The sequence below is a fragment of the Asparagus officinalis genome, chromosome 9, assembly GCF_001876935.1.
Source record: "Asparagus officinalis chromosome 9, Aspof.V1, whole genome shotgun sequence".
NCBI classification, from domain to species: domain Eukaryota; kingdom Viridiplantae; phylum Streptophyta; class Magnoliopsida; order Asparagales; family Asparagaceae; genus Asparagus; species Asparagus officinalis.
In genome coordinates, this window is record NC_033802.1 from 21,978,059 (window position 1) to 21,993,982 (window position 15,924).

A 15,924-nucleotide genomic window follows, 5' to 3' on the forward strand; every position below is an offset into this window, starting at 1 on the left:
GAGAGTCCCGCTCTCGAATTGTCGGCGTCTGCCTCTCCAATTTTAAAGCTCGATTCTTGGCGATTCAAATCCCCAAATTCTTCATCAATTAGGGTTTTTGTCCCCCCATTTTATCCGGTTCCTGCAAAAATTCGAGTTTCCTGATGGAGGCTCCGGCGATCCGCCAGCGGATGACGCTCTCGATCAGCTCTCGTCCTCCAATCCTCCTCCAACCTCCGCGACCAACTCAGGTTCCCAACGAGCCCGCCGTCCCCGCCGCCTCCTCCGTAGAGGCTCCGTAACCCTAGCCACCGTCCTCGAGGCCGAGAAGATAATCCGCCGCCGCCTCACGGCAGCCGCCATCCAACCCCGGAGGCGGCGGAGGCGGCCGGACTCTCCTCGACGGATCAGGGAGGAGGAGGATTCTCAATCCGACGGCGAGGGAGCCGGTGGTGCGCGGGTCTGACGGATCGGGCTCCGGATCCGTCCGTCCGACGCGTGAGCGACGGATCGGCGCCCACGTCGCCCAGACCGGAGGCATCAGAGTCTCGTTGATGACTCTAATGGAGCTGAGGGAGAGGGAGGAGGAGAGGGAGGAGGAGAGGCGGCTGGCGGCGTCGATGGCGCGGCCGAGCTCGACGGCGGCGGGGACGGCGACGCGGCGGTTTCGCACGCGTGCTGCGTGTGCATGGCGGAGAAAGAAGGGGCGGCGTTCATCCCCTGCGGGCCATACGTTTTGCAGGGTGTGTTCGAGGGAGCTGTTCGTGGGGCGAGGTAATTGCCCCCTTTGCAACGGTCCCATCGTCGAGGTTCTTGATATCTTCTGATTTAAATCCAGGGAAGAAAAAAAAAACAATCAATTCCACCTTTCGTCTTTAAGGAATTAGGATCTTTTGTTGTCATTGTGATGGCGGTCGATTGAACACAGTTTACAGAGTTGGTAATTTACAATACAGTCGGATGCATGTATATATCGCTCGCAAGGTCATCTTACTTAGCCTGCATCCGTCGCCTAAAAGTTAGTTTGTCTACACATCTGCACCTCAAATCTTCAAGGGGAGTGCTAGGAGGACCCAACTGGGTTAGTTGTCTACGCACCTATTCATGAGGTGGCTGTTGTTATTAATTAGTTTTAATTAGGGAGTTAAGGGCATTTTTTCTTATTTACCTCTTATGCCTCTTCAGATCTCATTGTTTCCCAAAATAAAACTACATTATCCATCTAATTTATTATCATCTCTGGTGCCGGTTCCGGTTCCTCTAGGGCACCCCTTTGGCTCAGCTGTTGTATTCCAAATAAACTATAAAACCCTTTGAATCCACAATAAAAAAGGTGGTGCTACAGTCACCATTCTTAACCACGCTCCCACCCACACTCCTCTTTCGCTACAGTATACTGAGGCCTACATGAGAATTTTTTTTAATTCTCATGTAGGCTCCAGTGTACTGTAGCAAGAGAGGAGTATGATTAGAGGGGGTGTGCCTGTAGCATTTTCCTATCAAAAGCAAATGAAGGGTGAACATGTAAGATCTGATTGACAAGGCGACAAGAAATTCATCCGCATGCATTCAAATTCCAACGGAATTTTTTTTTGCTCATCCTATAAAGGCGTAAGAGAGCCCATTTAAATGTGTCCTTTGTGGCCGGAGGTAAGAGAAAAGGAAGATGCACGATTCTTTTAAATTTTTTTATTTTTATTTTTTTGATTTTAACCTCTGTTTACTCGTCCATCTTGGAATTTGAGGGGTCAAAATTATCTAGCCCACGTCACGCCGGCGCCCATCGTTTGCGTCCAAATCAATGTTCAATGTGGAAGGAACGCCAACCCCGAATCAAGAAACCATCGAATTTGGTAGGCTAGCTATTTATAACCAGGATGTGAAAATATCATTAGTAGTCAAATCCTTTTACTCACTGTAGCCAGCCTGCACAGTTGATAACTTGTTGATTGGAGGATTGTTTTCTAGTAGGACGCACTTTTTAATTTGGTGTATTCAGTTTCTCCTCCTGCCATTTCTTTCTCGTTGCAACAAGGAATGAATGAATGGATGCTCGTTGTTGGCGAAGAATCTGACACGAAAGTGTAGCGTTACCGTCGCGTGGCTTTCTTGTGGACTCTTTTAAACTCTTACGTGGCAGCATGGGGAACAACTTTAATTAAGTCACTGCGAGAAGGTCACGTGGTGCCAAATTCTTCGTCGGTGGGTGGCGACCGTTCATCCTTTCATTGCAGCAGAAATTTGATATTTAGCGCCTTAATGTCGCCGGAGAAACTAGACATACCAAATCGAAAAACACACTAATTTAAAGGGTGTATACAAAATCCCTGTACTTTTTTAAATCAGTTTGAGTTGGGGACTGCTCAATTTAGGTGGTAATTGTCTACAAGTGGGCCTCAATTATTTGGAGAATCTTGAAATTATGGTGCTTTCCGTGTCCTTTCGTTGACGCTGTCAGCTCCAGGTTAGTGATCTAATAAATCAATAAAGAATTAGCCGATCGAGTCTGTCTTCAGTTTCCGTTGTCATGATAGAATTAGAATTTTCTTTCTACCTAAACAACAAGTGTCGCCCTACTTTCCAATTGGTTTCTTGTATTTATGTATCTGTTTATTAGTCATAGAATTGAGTCTTTTGAGTTGGGCCACAATTTTTTTATTTTCCCATTAGTTTTGGAGACAGATACGTCTACATTTTTTATTTTCCAATTGGTTTCTTGTTATGTATGTATCTGTTTATTAGTCATAGAATTGAGTCTTTTGAGTTGGGCCACAATTTTTTTTTTAATTTTAAAAGGAGGCCCGCCCATTAGCTTTGGGGACAGATACGTACCTCTACATTATTTTTATATTATCATAAAATATGACAATTATTACGAATTAATATGCTGGGATCTGCGACTTCTTGGGAGAGTTCTATGGCCGCCGGCCTGAGCTACGGATGTCATTGAAAAATTCAACAGAGAGTATTTCTTAAAATAATTGAAAAAGAGAACTCTTTCTAGTAATTCCATGGCTGCGGTATGAACAGGGGCGTCCCTCGCTTGGACGATTAGTCTGATGCTCCGAAAGATTTGCATTCTGATTAGAAGCTTATTTTTTTTACCAAATCAAGAAATCAACGAGTTTTAAAGTGTTGCAGTAACCAAGGCGAGATGTACTGAAAAAAAAACAAATAAAAAAAATAAAAATATTAACTAGAAAAAAAAAGACACAAAGAGGAGGAGAGCTAGGAAGTAGAAGCACAATATGTGGCAATAAATGAAGAATAAGGACTCGTGATTGCTTATTGAATCAAAGTTGTTATGTTACTCCGAGTCGAACGGCCGTATATGTTATAAAAAAAAAAAGATGATAGCACAACGAGACAATGAATGATGCATGCATCTTTATGTTTACTTGGAAATATTCTCTTGCTCCGTTCGTTCAAAATAAGAAAGTAGAAACCAAGAAATCTATCACCTTACAGCTGGGTCCAATCTCTTATTATCAAGTACGAACTTGTCACGTTGAAAATTCGAAGAAGGCACCCTTAGTTTTGTAAAAAGCAATGCCAATGATTTCAAGTTTGAAAAATCAACTTAAAAATGCCCTCACGTTTAGAAGAATCAACCGAAATGCACTAACATTTGCAAGAATCGCCTGACAGTTGAAAAAAAATTAATTAACGGAATTGCCCTCATACGTGAAACAAATTAACAAAAATGTTGTGCTCAATTTAGAATGCACCGTCTGCTATTTCAACACTCCACATCTCAAGTTTATATGTCATACATGCGTGCGTCGTGTGCGCCCGAACAACCCCTAAAATAAAATAAAAGGGTAGGGAATGCTTTAGGCTGTTTGGCCGTGGGATCCTCTTGAGAAGTCCATGTGAACTCATCTGCAGTAACTATGGAAAAAGAGAGTCTTGCAAGATACTATAGTAGTAGGCTAGTAACTAACTTTATAAATCAAATTAATTATATCGCTGTCAATTAAAGCTGTCACGAGGAATCCATCAATGGAGCATGCTCCTAGCATTGATGGGCTTCATAATTCATGACTATTTCATGCATCAGATGTGCATTCTTTTCTAAGTTTTGCTTCTTTCCTGCCATGATTGCTATAATATTCGTTCCTTCACGTCTTGCCGTCTTAGGCCCATAATAGCAGCTCCACTCCATAAATACGTCATGAGTTTTCATTAATTTCTTATTGATGCTACGGCTTATTACTATTTTATTTTGCACAACTATTGTACTCAAAACGAATTAAAAAAAGGAAATAAAAAATTAAAAAAGATAGAGGTCCCTTTAGGGGCTATTTGGTTGGTTTCTTTTGCCCCTGATTCCCTGCCAAAACTGACAGTTTGCTGTCAGTTTTGGCAGCTTTCTTGCCAAAACTCTCTTTTTAGGGACGTTTTGGCAAGAAAGCTGTCAAAACTTACAGCAGACTGTCAGTTTTGGCAGGGAATCAGGGGCAAAAGAAGCAAAACAAACAGCCCCTTAACCTTGTATTGAAAAGAGAATTCGTCTTATTTTCCAATAGGTAGCATGAAAATATACTATCAGAATTGCAGTGCAGTAATGGGTGTACAATGTTGTACGTGAACCTTGTGTACATGAACTCGAAGTAATGACTCGTATTTACATACAAGCACTGCCAACTCATTATATTCAGTTTATACTCATCATCATGTGCCAAAATGTTGTACATGAACCTTGTGAGTCTTCATTTAACCTACTCATATCCTCTTGCAGCTTTCTCAAAACCTATACATATCAGTACACTCCTAAATCCTGTATAAATTCTAGGAATCAAGTCTATAGATCTCTGTATCCATCTTCTCCTACTCTGCTTTCTTTTCTGCTCTTACAGTAACGGCTGAAAGTATGTGTATCCAGTATATATACAGTTAGTCTTGTATATTTCTGTGGCATGCTTCTTGGTGATTTATATAACTAGAAAGCACCGATTGAACGAGGTAAATTTAGTGCACCGAGCGTTGCTGATTTCAGTAAGTTTTGGGTGTCTGCAGCTGCTGGCTTTGGTTCGGCAGACCTCTCATTTGGTCCGGTAGGACACTTATCGGGCTGTCTTACTATGTAAATTTGGTCTCCGGGGGTTCCATATAAATCTTGGTTCCGGTGCCAAGTCCATAACGCATGGGTTTCATTCTTTACCTGGCAGAACAAACATAGAAATTATATAAGAACTAAATATTCTAACTTTTTGAGAGCCAGAGCTTGAACACCTCTGCAACATATTGGACCTTTAATAACTCATAGCTTGCGAGACATCATTAAACCTTTAAAAGAACTGGTTTATTTTAGGAATGCGCGGGTCTAAGGTAATAAAGCTTGATGCAGTGAGTAACTAAGGAAAGCTTATTAGTCCAGATTTTAAAGAGAGATTAAAACCCAATACTGCAACATTCCAGCAAATAGTAAGTACTACATGTGCACAAATGATATGCATTATCTATTTATTCAGTGCAAATATGCATACAGTCCATATACTGCATATATAATACACTTATAACATGATTGGTTTTAAGATGACTTATAAAGTTCTAAATAATTAAGGCACGTACATGTATAACTTCAATATCTACCGACAAAAAGATTGTCATAGTGTGTGCTGCCAATATGCATATAGGTTTCCATGTCCAAGATTCGTTATATAATTACAGATAATGAGAACCTGACACTGGAACACACACTGGTGTATCCAGAATTATTTTTAGGGGAGCCAATAATAAGTATCTATTTACCTAAAAATAAAAATATAAAACTATAATATCTAATGGAAATGCACTCCATGCACTTTAAATGATCCGATTTAATTTTCTACTAAGTCATTTAATTTTAGATAGATTAATTGGGTGCAATTTTTAAAAATTTATGGGGAACAGATTGTAAATAATATAAGGGCACATATGAAATGTGTAAATTCTTAGGGTGCAACTGCACCCCAATACGTATCTACAGCCGCCTATGAGAACACGCAAGTAATAATTTCTTTAATGTTCGTTGTTCCAGCTATATAGCTCTCGTTCATTTTTTTCCAAGTAATATAGATTTCTTGCTTAGGGCCTGTTTGGATGTTTTCCGAAAAAAAAGGAAATGGAAAACACACATTTCCAACCTATTTCAAGACATTTCAGCACATTTCTCACTTTTCTTTTTTTTTTATTTGTTTCGCAATGAAATCTCTGCCACGTCACATTTAAAGAAAACCCAGCCGCAAAAGCAATAGTGTTTTCAGCAATTAAATATTGACTTTTAATCATCTAGTTCCATTTCTTGTGTTTGTTTGAACATCAAAATAAAAATAAAAATCAACCGCAAAAGCAATAGTATTTTCAGTAATTAAATAATCCTTTTTATTCCCAGCCGTCGTTTCAACAGTAGTTTTAGTAATTAAAAATTCTTTGGAGTGACATTTCCAAGTGTTTTCAGAGGATTTTGATCTGAAAATACTTTCTCAAAAATCTAACGTGACATCCTACGTGACACCCTCATTTCTTTAAATCACAAAACGAAACAAACGTGTGATTTGGAAATCGGTTGAAACCAAAATCCTATATGGCGGAGAGAGATTTCTTGGAATCATACGTGGCGGGGGGTTTTCTCATTTTTTTTAGCAAACAAACAGCCCCTTAGTATATTAAATACGAGAGAAAATCAGCAAAGAAACTACCGAGGGCTATTATCTTGAACTAGTCATCAATTTTTCAAAAGATTGGCCTAATCCACAATCAGGGTGCGCTAACAAGTGTGTGAGAGATCTAAGAGAAGGTTACCTCCAATATTCCATGGCCGAAGCTGCTTTCTCGATAAGCACTATAGTCAGGTTGACGGTCCCAGCAGAATTTTCCCGCGGCGGGGCCAGTGGTGAAGTTGAAGGCACATAATTTCTCTGTCCAGTCACTTGCTTTTGATGTATCTGGGCAGTGGCTAGGTTCATCTGCATGATTAACAGCTATCTTCTCTCTGTTGCCACCATCTCCAACAACTATATGAAGTGGAGCGCATGGATCTAATGTGTAGTTGTACACTCGATTTGATCTTTCGTAGGCATGAACCTGATGGTAAAGAACACAAGTACTGGTTTAAAGAGGAAGGTGGTAAGAGATAAACACGGGAGATGATTCTTATTAGCACGGGGGCATCAATTGCGTCCAATGCTAACAATTCATTTACGCAGTCAAATTTTCTTCTCTAATGAGAAACATGTTCAGCCTGTGGGTCTAAACTTACATCATAATCCAAAATAAAAGGGAAGCAGGATAAGGAGCAAGTGATTAATTGCTTATCTGGTTCCTCGAGCCTCTCGAAGTTCTTCCTTTTCTATTCTTTTGCTTCTTTTTTTCTATTTTTTTTTTGTGGTGATTGGGTGTGGGGGAAAAGCAAACAGAAGAAAATGCAACATTCTTTCTTCCAGTTCATAAGTTTTTAGAAGTATAACTAGTGAAATGAATAAGAAAACAAGGTAAATTTAACAAAATCCCTCTTCAGGTGAGGTGACCCTTTATTAGTTAGTTAACCCCCCCTAAACTTTAGAAATGTAATAAAGGCCCTTAAGTTTTGTCAGATAAACCCCTAACTAATGCCATTAATTTAACTGCGAATGTGAAATTCACATGTTCCAAATGACCAAATTGCCCTGATGGGAAAACACCCCGTTCATATCCTTTTTTTAACTGTAATTTTCATCAAAACCCCTTAAGTCTGGTCCAATTTAGGGATTAATTAGTTTTATTAATGATTGATTATTTAATCCAATTTGATGATTAGAGTTTTAATTTAAAAGGGTATTTTGATCTTTATCTACCAGTTCATCTAACACCGTCACGAAAATGTTTTTGGGGTTTTCTAAAACACTCCAAACTTAAGGGAGGTCAAGTTTACAATTTTAAAATTTAGGGGGGTTATCAAAAAACTAGACCAAACTCAGAGGGGGTCTGTAAAATTTACCCGAAAAATTTATAAAATGCTTTTCCTTTTCTCCTCCTATTTCCTTTCCCATCATTTCCTTGCACACAGCCAGGTTCAATGGGAAAAACAACGAAATAATCGGAATGAATTTGTGCACTTACATGGCCATTGAAGACTACATCAACACCATAGGAATAGAGCAGGTCTTCCATTTCCACTCTCATACACTCTGCTTCCCTGTAATGGGCTTTGTAGGTGCTGTACCAAGGTGGATGCCACGTAGCTATCAACCAAGGGGTTACTGTTCTGTCTACATTTGATAAGTCTTTCTCCAACCATTTGTACTGCTCTCCTGCCATGAAAAAAAAATGGAAATCAATTAAGTTGCTATATACTATGTAGTCACCTTAATAGAAATTTATGCAACAATTTTCAAGATTCTGGATGTGTCATGAAATAAGAAGCATTTTCTAAGCGCTTAACCACATCAGAAACCAAGTAAGCTCAAATGTCAAAGCACAATGAACTAATGTAGGGATAAACGAACTCCAGGTTAGCAACAGGACTTATAGGCTGTTATTTTTGTTAGCATATATTAAATATTGAAAACAGCAAATTCATTGTGCAAAAGTTATGTTCAATGAAAATCAATGAAAAATGCTAAGTGTACTACTTTTCTGTTTTACTACTTTGGCATTACTACTCACAAAGGAGTGGGGGCCTCACTTGAAAATTATATTGATGACTCATTATGGCCCCACTCTTTTGTGAGTGGTAGTGCCAAAGTAGGAGAGAAAGTGTAGTACAGTTATCACTACTCAGTTTCTCATATTCAATGGACAGAAAGTCATCGTTGATCATTGTTTCATTAAAAAAAACCTTTTACTGGAACTGGGTGACTTGCTGCCACTGTATCACTCAGAAAATAAAAAAGATAGAAGAGCCAGTATATAGAGGTTAAAATTAAATGCAGCCCATAAAGCCAATGGGATCTGGCGCAGTGAAGGCGTGGGACTGTGTTGTGAAAAGTCCAAGGCTCATGAGAGGACACAACTTGATTACAGAAAACAAAAGCACTATACAGGTAGATAGTGAACTTGCCTGATTTGTCATAGGAAGTGTAGCCACCAAGCATGATGAAATGTATTCCCCCAGCATTAAAAGAATAATAAAATGTTGATGATGATCCGCTTTCTTCAGATGGAAATGCAAACCTGGAACTGTATGATACATAAGTCTTGTCTTCAGCCTGCTTTTCTAACTCATGGTTTCCTTCTATTACCATTATAGGAATTTCTGACAATGTTGGCTCCATAAACCTGCAAAGAGGGATAAGATTTATGATGAAATATATCAGAAAAGCAAAGAGGATTCAAGACAATAGTAGATATCATGTCAAACATTAAATAAAAAAAATCAAAAAACAAGGAAAATAAAAGAAAATCATACTGGAGATGGTTGGCTCTACAGGATAATATAAAAGGTGCAAAGAGAGAGTCAGAGGATCATGGCTTGAAAGGTACAAGAAAACAAGAACTTTCTCCATAAAACTAGGGAGGCACTGTGATTTTCTACTGGTTTGATAGTTAGCAAGCAACAGTACTGTGCATATGAACAAAACTTCAGGAATTGTAGACCCTCAAAAAATGCTTTACGCATTGCTTATGGCATTTCTACATGCATGTATTTTGACTATAGGCTCTATGAACCACATCCCGACACAATACAGACCAGGTTGTAATACATATGTAGAGCTAAATAGTAGTAAAAACAATGATGATATGTCTGTGCGTACACATCTGTATATTGCTGTGCTTTTTCAAGTAAAGAGTCTGCGCAACACTGATTTTGTTTACCTTATCTAGTGAATTGCATTATTATTGTGATCTGGCATGACTATAACTTTTATGTGCGCGCATGGGAAAGCACTAATACTGAAGAAAGTAAAGAAGATAAACTGTAATACAGATATATGAATAGACATACAAGTAAACTCATGTAACTACTGCATCATCTTAAATAAGGGCTAGCAAGCTAATGGTAGAATATTTATAAAGAAAAAAAAAGCAGCCTTTACCTTCCCCAGTAATCCCAACGAGGTTGGTAAGTCTCATGTATTGGAGTATCATGAAATGAACAAGAATAGCAGTCTGATCCAGTTCCATTTGTCAAATACATATTTGCATAAGTAACATCACCCACCAAGACAATCAGATCAGGCTCGTTACTTCTCATATGACTGACTGTGGATGTAGTGTTGTAAGTAAGACCCATATCACCAACAATCGCTATTCGTTTTGGGTAACTCTTAGGTGCTGAAACTGGCATGGTCTTGAAAAAGTGGATATCGCTCAAGGCAATGGAGGGGTCTCCACATTGATAAAAATACTGTGTCCCTGGCTTTAGTCCTGCGAAGAAAATTTAGGGAGTCAACACAGTTTAAAAGTTAGGGAGAACGTATTGGACCAAGAAAAGAGATAATATTGTTATTTTACAAGTTAACATATCGGATTCTTTGCCATTCTTACTGTACATAAGCAGCATGAGGATGAATGTAAATGAGAGAATAGAAGTGGTGGTCAACAGGAAAGAATCCCATACTTGTTAGCTACTGCTACCAAACAGAGGCAATACAGATTCTTCAATGTTCTATAAGTGCATTCATTTTCCTCCAAGAAATTTTCAGGGAGATAATCATCATATTGTAAAAATGGTTCTATGCTAATTGAATATTAAGGAAATATTTAAATATTAAAACCAGAATTCATGAAGCATAGCTTTTGAAATCTACCTGTAAGGCGAACATGGTGAATTATTCCAGAAGTGTAATTCTGGAGGCCTTCAAATGGGTATAACTGGTTGTAAACAAGTGAACTGCCAGTGGCTTGGAGATTTAAAGGATGTCGTGTTCTTCCATAATGAACAATGCTGGCTGCGCTTTTGGGATCCAAAGGCTTGATGTCACTCCCGATTTGACAATCCCCTGGAATTCCAAGAAGGCTTCTGAATAAATTCCGTATTAGAGAAACCAAGCTTTATATTCATTTGGTTCACTGTCATTTAAAAAGATTCTATGGCCAATGACCAGAAGCAACTATTAATTAGACAGCAAAGAAAGATTTCAGATTTTGAAGTTCAACTCGGAAGCATTAGGACCCCTTAAATTCTAGCCAGACATAGTACAAAAGTATTTCAAGGCCTCTCAAATATGTAGAATAAAGTAAAATTTCACATAGAACCAAATGGAGGAGAGATTAATGCACATATATAAAAAACTTCACCAAAAGTTTCAGAAAACAAATTTCACACAATCAGCTGGAATTTTCAAAAGATGTGATATAATCCTTAACCCCACAAGTCAGATAAAAACACGATAGCATATCATCAAAGCAACTATCATAATCTTTTATAGGTAAACTGAGGATAGACCTCTTGTACCATTGTCCGATTGAACTTACTACCCTTGTAGTTATATTATTGCAGATAGACAGACCCCTTGAGTGAAATTCTTTTGACCCTTGTCAAGGGAGCCTATCTGCAACAGTAGATTTCCACTCAGGGGTTCTATCTGCAATAATAGAACTCTTTCAGGGGATCTATCTGCAACAATAGAGCATTTTCAGGGGAATGTCGCAATTGAACAACAGGGGTAGTAAGTTCAATTTGGCAATAATGCAGGGGATCTATCTGCCATTAGCCCTTCTTTTTATTCCTTTCTTCAAAGGAAATGTTATCATCAGATAGAAGGAGAGAACTTGTTCCTATTCATAAAGCCGGCAACATTTCTAAATAAGAACTGCAGAACTTAAACAATAGTCTACTTGAAATCAAATTTTATTTTAAAAGAATATAAACTAAATCATCAATATTAATTATATTTCACGGGTATCACAAATTTAAGATATCTAAATCCTATCCCCAAGCGAATGCTACAAAAAAATACATAAAGATTGTTTAATATTAATTTTATAAAAAGCTATTTCTCTAAGTCAAGATAAAAAAAAATTCCCCCAGTCCCTTTCGTTTTATTTATTCATTATTATTATTTTATTTTTAAATTTTTTTCTGCTAAAAATGCACTTCCCAGACAAAAATTTCAAACTTTAGCACCAATCTTTTCAGATTCCATCAATGTTAAGGGGGAAAAAATAATGATAAAGATCGTAACATTTTCAAATTTCAAATTAATTCAACAAAATTCAAGGTACACTTTCCTCGCATTTACCAGTGATCCAAGAGATCCAAACAGAATCATGATTCGCCGAAAGAGACAACGAGATCTGCTCCGGCTCGAACCCCTTCGCCTTCCTCCTAACCCTCGGATCCTCCTCCGGCAAGTCCACCGCATTCCCCCTAAAAACCCCGTCCTCCAACCTCGCCGTTCGCCGGTCGAACGGCCCTCTAAACCGTCGTCCTCACCGCAGCCCCCGACCCGCCGCCAGAATCGCCGCGCGCCAGGGCAATGGGGCCGCGCCACCTCCTCGCATCCCCTCGGTGATCCTTGCTGCTATGTGAATATATATCTTCTAGGGTTTGGGATTGAGATTGGATGATGAGCTTGATTTGATTCCTTTTTGAGGTTCTTATTGTTGGGGGAAAAGAGGGGAGGAGAACAAGCGAAGTGATGGACGAGAGAGGGGGTTGTCGTTATCCACCCCGCCACTCCAACGGTTTGCTTTGTTTTTGTTTTTCATTGAAAAAGAGAGGAGCTTATTATGGAAACACGATTAAGGGCCTTAGGAGTTTCTTGTATACCCAACACACACACATAGTATATTATACTAGTATTTAGACTCGTGCAAACACGGTTTCTAAAAAAATTTCACAACTTGGTTTTTAGTTCTCTAGGTTTTTATTAGAACCTCTCCTATATATATATATATATATATTAATATATATATATATATATATGAGATTAATGGGTAATCCTTAGTCATAGGAGGAGATTTCTCCTTGACGCCTCTAAAATCACATAATTGAGCAAGATTATGGATGATCCGCTCCGTTGAACTTGATCTACATATTCTAAAACCCCAACACACCAAGTTTGGGGTGAATCTGTCGCGTTTGACCCTCCATCGAGCCATGTGAAAAGTTCTATTCATTCAAAACCGTTAAATTGATACGACGTGGATGAATGGTCAAACGACGACGGGTTCACCACAAAAGTGGTGTGTTGAAGTTTTAGAATATGTAGATCAAGTTCAACGGAGCGGATCATCCATAATGTCGCTCAATCATGTGATTTTAGAGGTGTCATAGGAGGAAATCCTCCTATGACAAGGATACCCCATTAATCTCTCTCTTCTCTCTCTCTTCTCTCTCCTCTCTCTGTTCTCTCTCTCTCTCTCCTCTCTCTCTCTATCTTATCTCTATATAATATATATATATATTATATATATATATATATATATATATTATATAATATAATTATATATATATAGGGAGAGGTTCTAATAAAAACCTAGAGAACTAAAAACCAATCCTAACCCTCCAATCTATCTAATCCAATGGCCTATATTTCGATGGTAGAATTATAAATATAGACACATTTAATACACATCAGCTGTAAAAAAGGGTAAAATTGGAACAATTCACTACATTAATGGTGGCTGGCAACATTAATGCTTCTCTGTTGAGTTCTCCATTTCCCCATTTCTCTCTCTAACTCACTTTCCTGCTCTCTGTAACTCACTTTCATCTTCTATCAAGCTTTGATCTTCCATCTTCGCATGAAGAACACAGCAACAATTCATTAAAAATGATCCTAACCATCCAAGCTTTCGCTGGAGTGAATCTGGATTCACTCCATTGAATCTGGATTATATTGAAGCTCGATTCATTGGAGTGAATCCAGATTCACTGAATTGAATCCAGATTTAGTGAACTGAAACTCGTTATCAAACAATAGCAAATCTGCAAAAATAAAAAACAAAAAGAATAAGAAACTTATGGTAAAAAACAAGCTATAAAATTTTAAACCATGATAAGATTTCACATTTTACAGCAAAAAGTTACGATTTTTATGGTAAAAAACAAACACCTCACATAACTGAATCTGGATTCACTACAGTGAATCTAGATTCACTCATGCGTTTATTTCTTCAAAATTACAGCACATGCATTTATTTCTTCAACAATTCATTAAAAACCATCCTAACCATCCAAGCTTTCACTCCATTGAATCTGGATTATATTGAAGAATAAGAAACTTATGGTAAAAAACAAGCTATAAAATTTTAAACAAAAAGAATAAGAAACTTATGGTAAAAAACAAGCTATAAAATTTTTATATTGAAGAATAAGAAACTTATGGTAAAAAACAAGCTATAAAATTTTAAACAAAAAGAATAAGAAACTTATGGTAAAAAACAAGCTATAAAATTTTAAACCATGAAAAGATTTTATCTTTTACAGCAAAAAATTATGATTTTTATGGTAAAAAACAAACACCTCACATACTGAATCTGAATTCACTGCTGTGAATCGAGATTCACTGCAGTGAATCTAGATTCACTTATGCGTGTCTTCGTTTTTCAACTGGTTTCTTCAAAAAACAAAAAACTTTTCAGACTAAAAGGTGAAATATTTCACCTTTTACAACAAAAAGCTACGATCTTTAAGGTTAAAACTAAAATTTTAGACGAAAAATCAAACAAATTTTATAAACTTACCATTAAAACGTCAAAATAATTTAATAGCCCACTGAATCATGAAGACGAAGGTTGAAGAAGACCGTGAAGACGAAGCGTCAAAATAATTTCATAAACCATGAAGACAAAGGTTGAAGAAGAGAGAGTTGTTGTGATTTTGGAGAGAGAGAGGTTGAAGAAGACGAAGGTTGAAGAAGAGAGATGTTAAAGACAGAGAGAGTTGCTGTGATTTTGAAGAGAGAAAGAGAGTGAATTGCATGGGGAAATGAAGAACTCAACAGAGAAGCATTAATTATCTCTCTTTAGTGGGCTGTTTATTTTACCTAATTACCCTTATGCAGCTTTAATCTCAGCCATTGGATGAATCTAGATCCAATGGAGAGGATTGGTTTTTAGTTTTTAGGATAGTGAGGTTTTTATTTGAACCTCTCCATATGATTATATATAATTATATTATATATATAATTAATTATAATATATATATATATATATTTATATATATATCATTAGATTAATAGGTAATCATTGTCATAGAGGGGATTCCTCAGACGCATATGTGGCATAATCCCCATTCATCCATTAATTAAGTAAGAGAGCATTGTGAGTTGGTGAGGCCATTTCTGCCTACTTTATGAGTCGTGAGTGGCGATTGTGCCACATAGGCGACAATGAGCGGAAATTCCTCTATTGACAAGGATACTCATATACCTAATATATAATATTATATATATATATATATATATATATATATATATATATATATATATATATATATTATTTATATATTTACAGTGCGTTCCTATAACGCACAACTTCGTTACGCTCCAACCGAGTTGGGTTTTTTTGTGTAAACCAAAGCAACAGCCACTTATTACAATATCTACGTGACCCTATCTTCTCCCCCCCTCTCTCCCCCAAAAAAGCCCCAACGCCCTCCTCCTCCATCAAAGCCCCAAATCCGCGGCTGACGGTTGAGTCTCTCAATGCTCCCTCAATCGGCAACTCAACGGACCTTCACCACTCCGCCTCCCTCCCAACGTCACCCCCCATCTTTAAGTACTTGAACTCCGTGAGCAATCGCCACCGCCTCTCCACCTAGGAACCCCAACCGTAACTCCGCCACGACTCCGAAATCTGAGACCGCCGCGAGATCCCTCTCTTCCTTCCTCCTCCGCGACCAATCGCCGCCCACCTCTCCGCCACGAACCCCAGCCGCAACTCCGCCTCCTCCTCCTCCGCCGCCATTAAAGACGGGATTTCGTCAATCCCTCTCTGAACTCAGGTAAGGATCACACCCCAATTTCAGTTCGATGAACTGATTTTTTTTAGCCTCGATGTTTAAGTTTTTTTTTTTGAAAGGAGAAATGAAAC

The 15,924-nt window shown here is 38.1% G+C and overlaps 1 protein-coding gene across 1 annotated transcript; it reads right to left on the minus strand.

Moving 5' to 3' along the window:
- LOC109823956 (purple acid phosphatase 15-like) lies at positions 4,606-12,187 on the minus strand. Its single transcript, XM_020390426.1, has 7 exons — positions 12,115-12,187; positions 10,692-10,883; positions 9,978-10,308; positions 9,002-9,219; positions 8,062-8,252; positions 6,766-7,047; positions 4,606-5,143 (listed from the first exon to the last, which is right to left on the minus strand). Exons 1-7 carry the CDS (start codon positions 12,119-12,121, stop codon positions 4,922-4,924), a joined length of 1,443 nt encoding a protein of 480 aa, XP_020246015.1. The 5' UTR covers positions 12,122-12,187; the 3' UTR covers positions 4,606-4,921.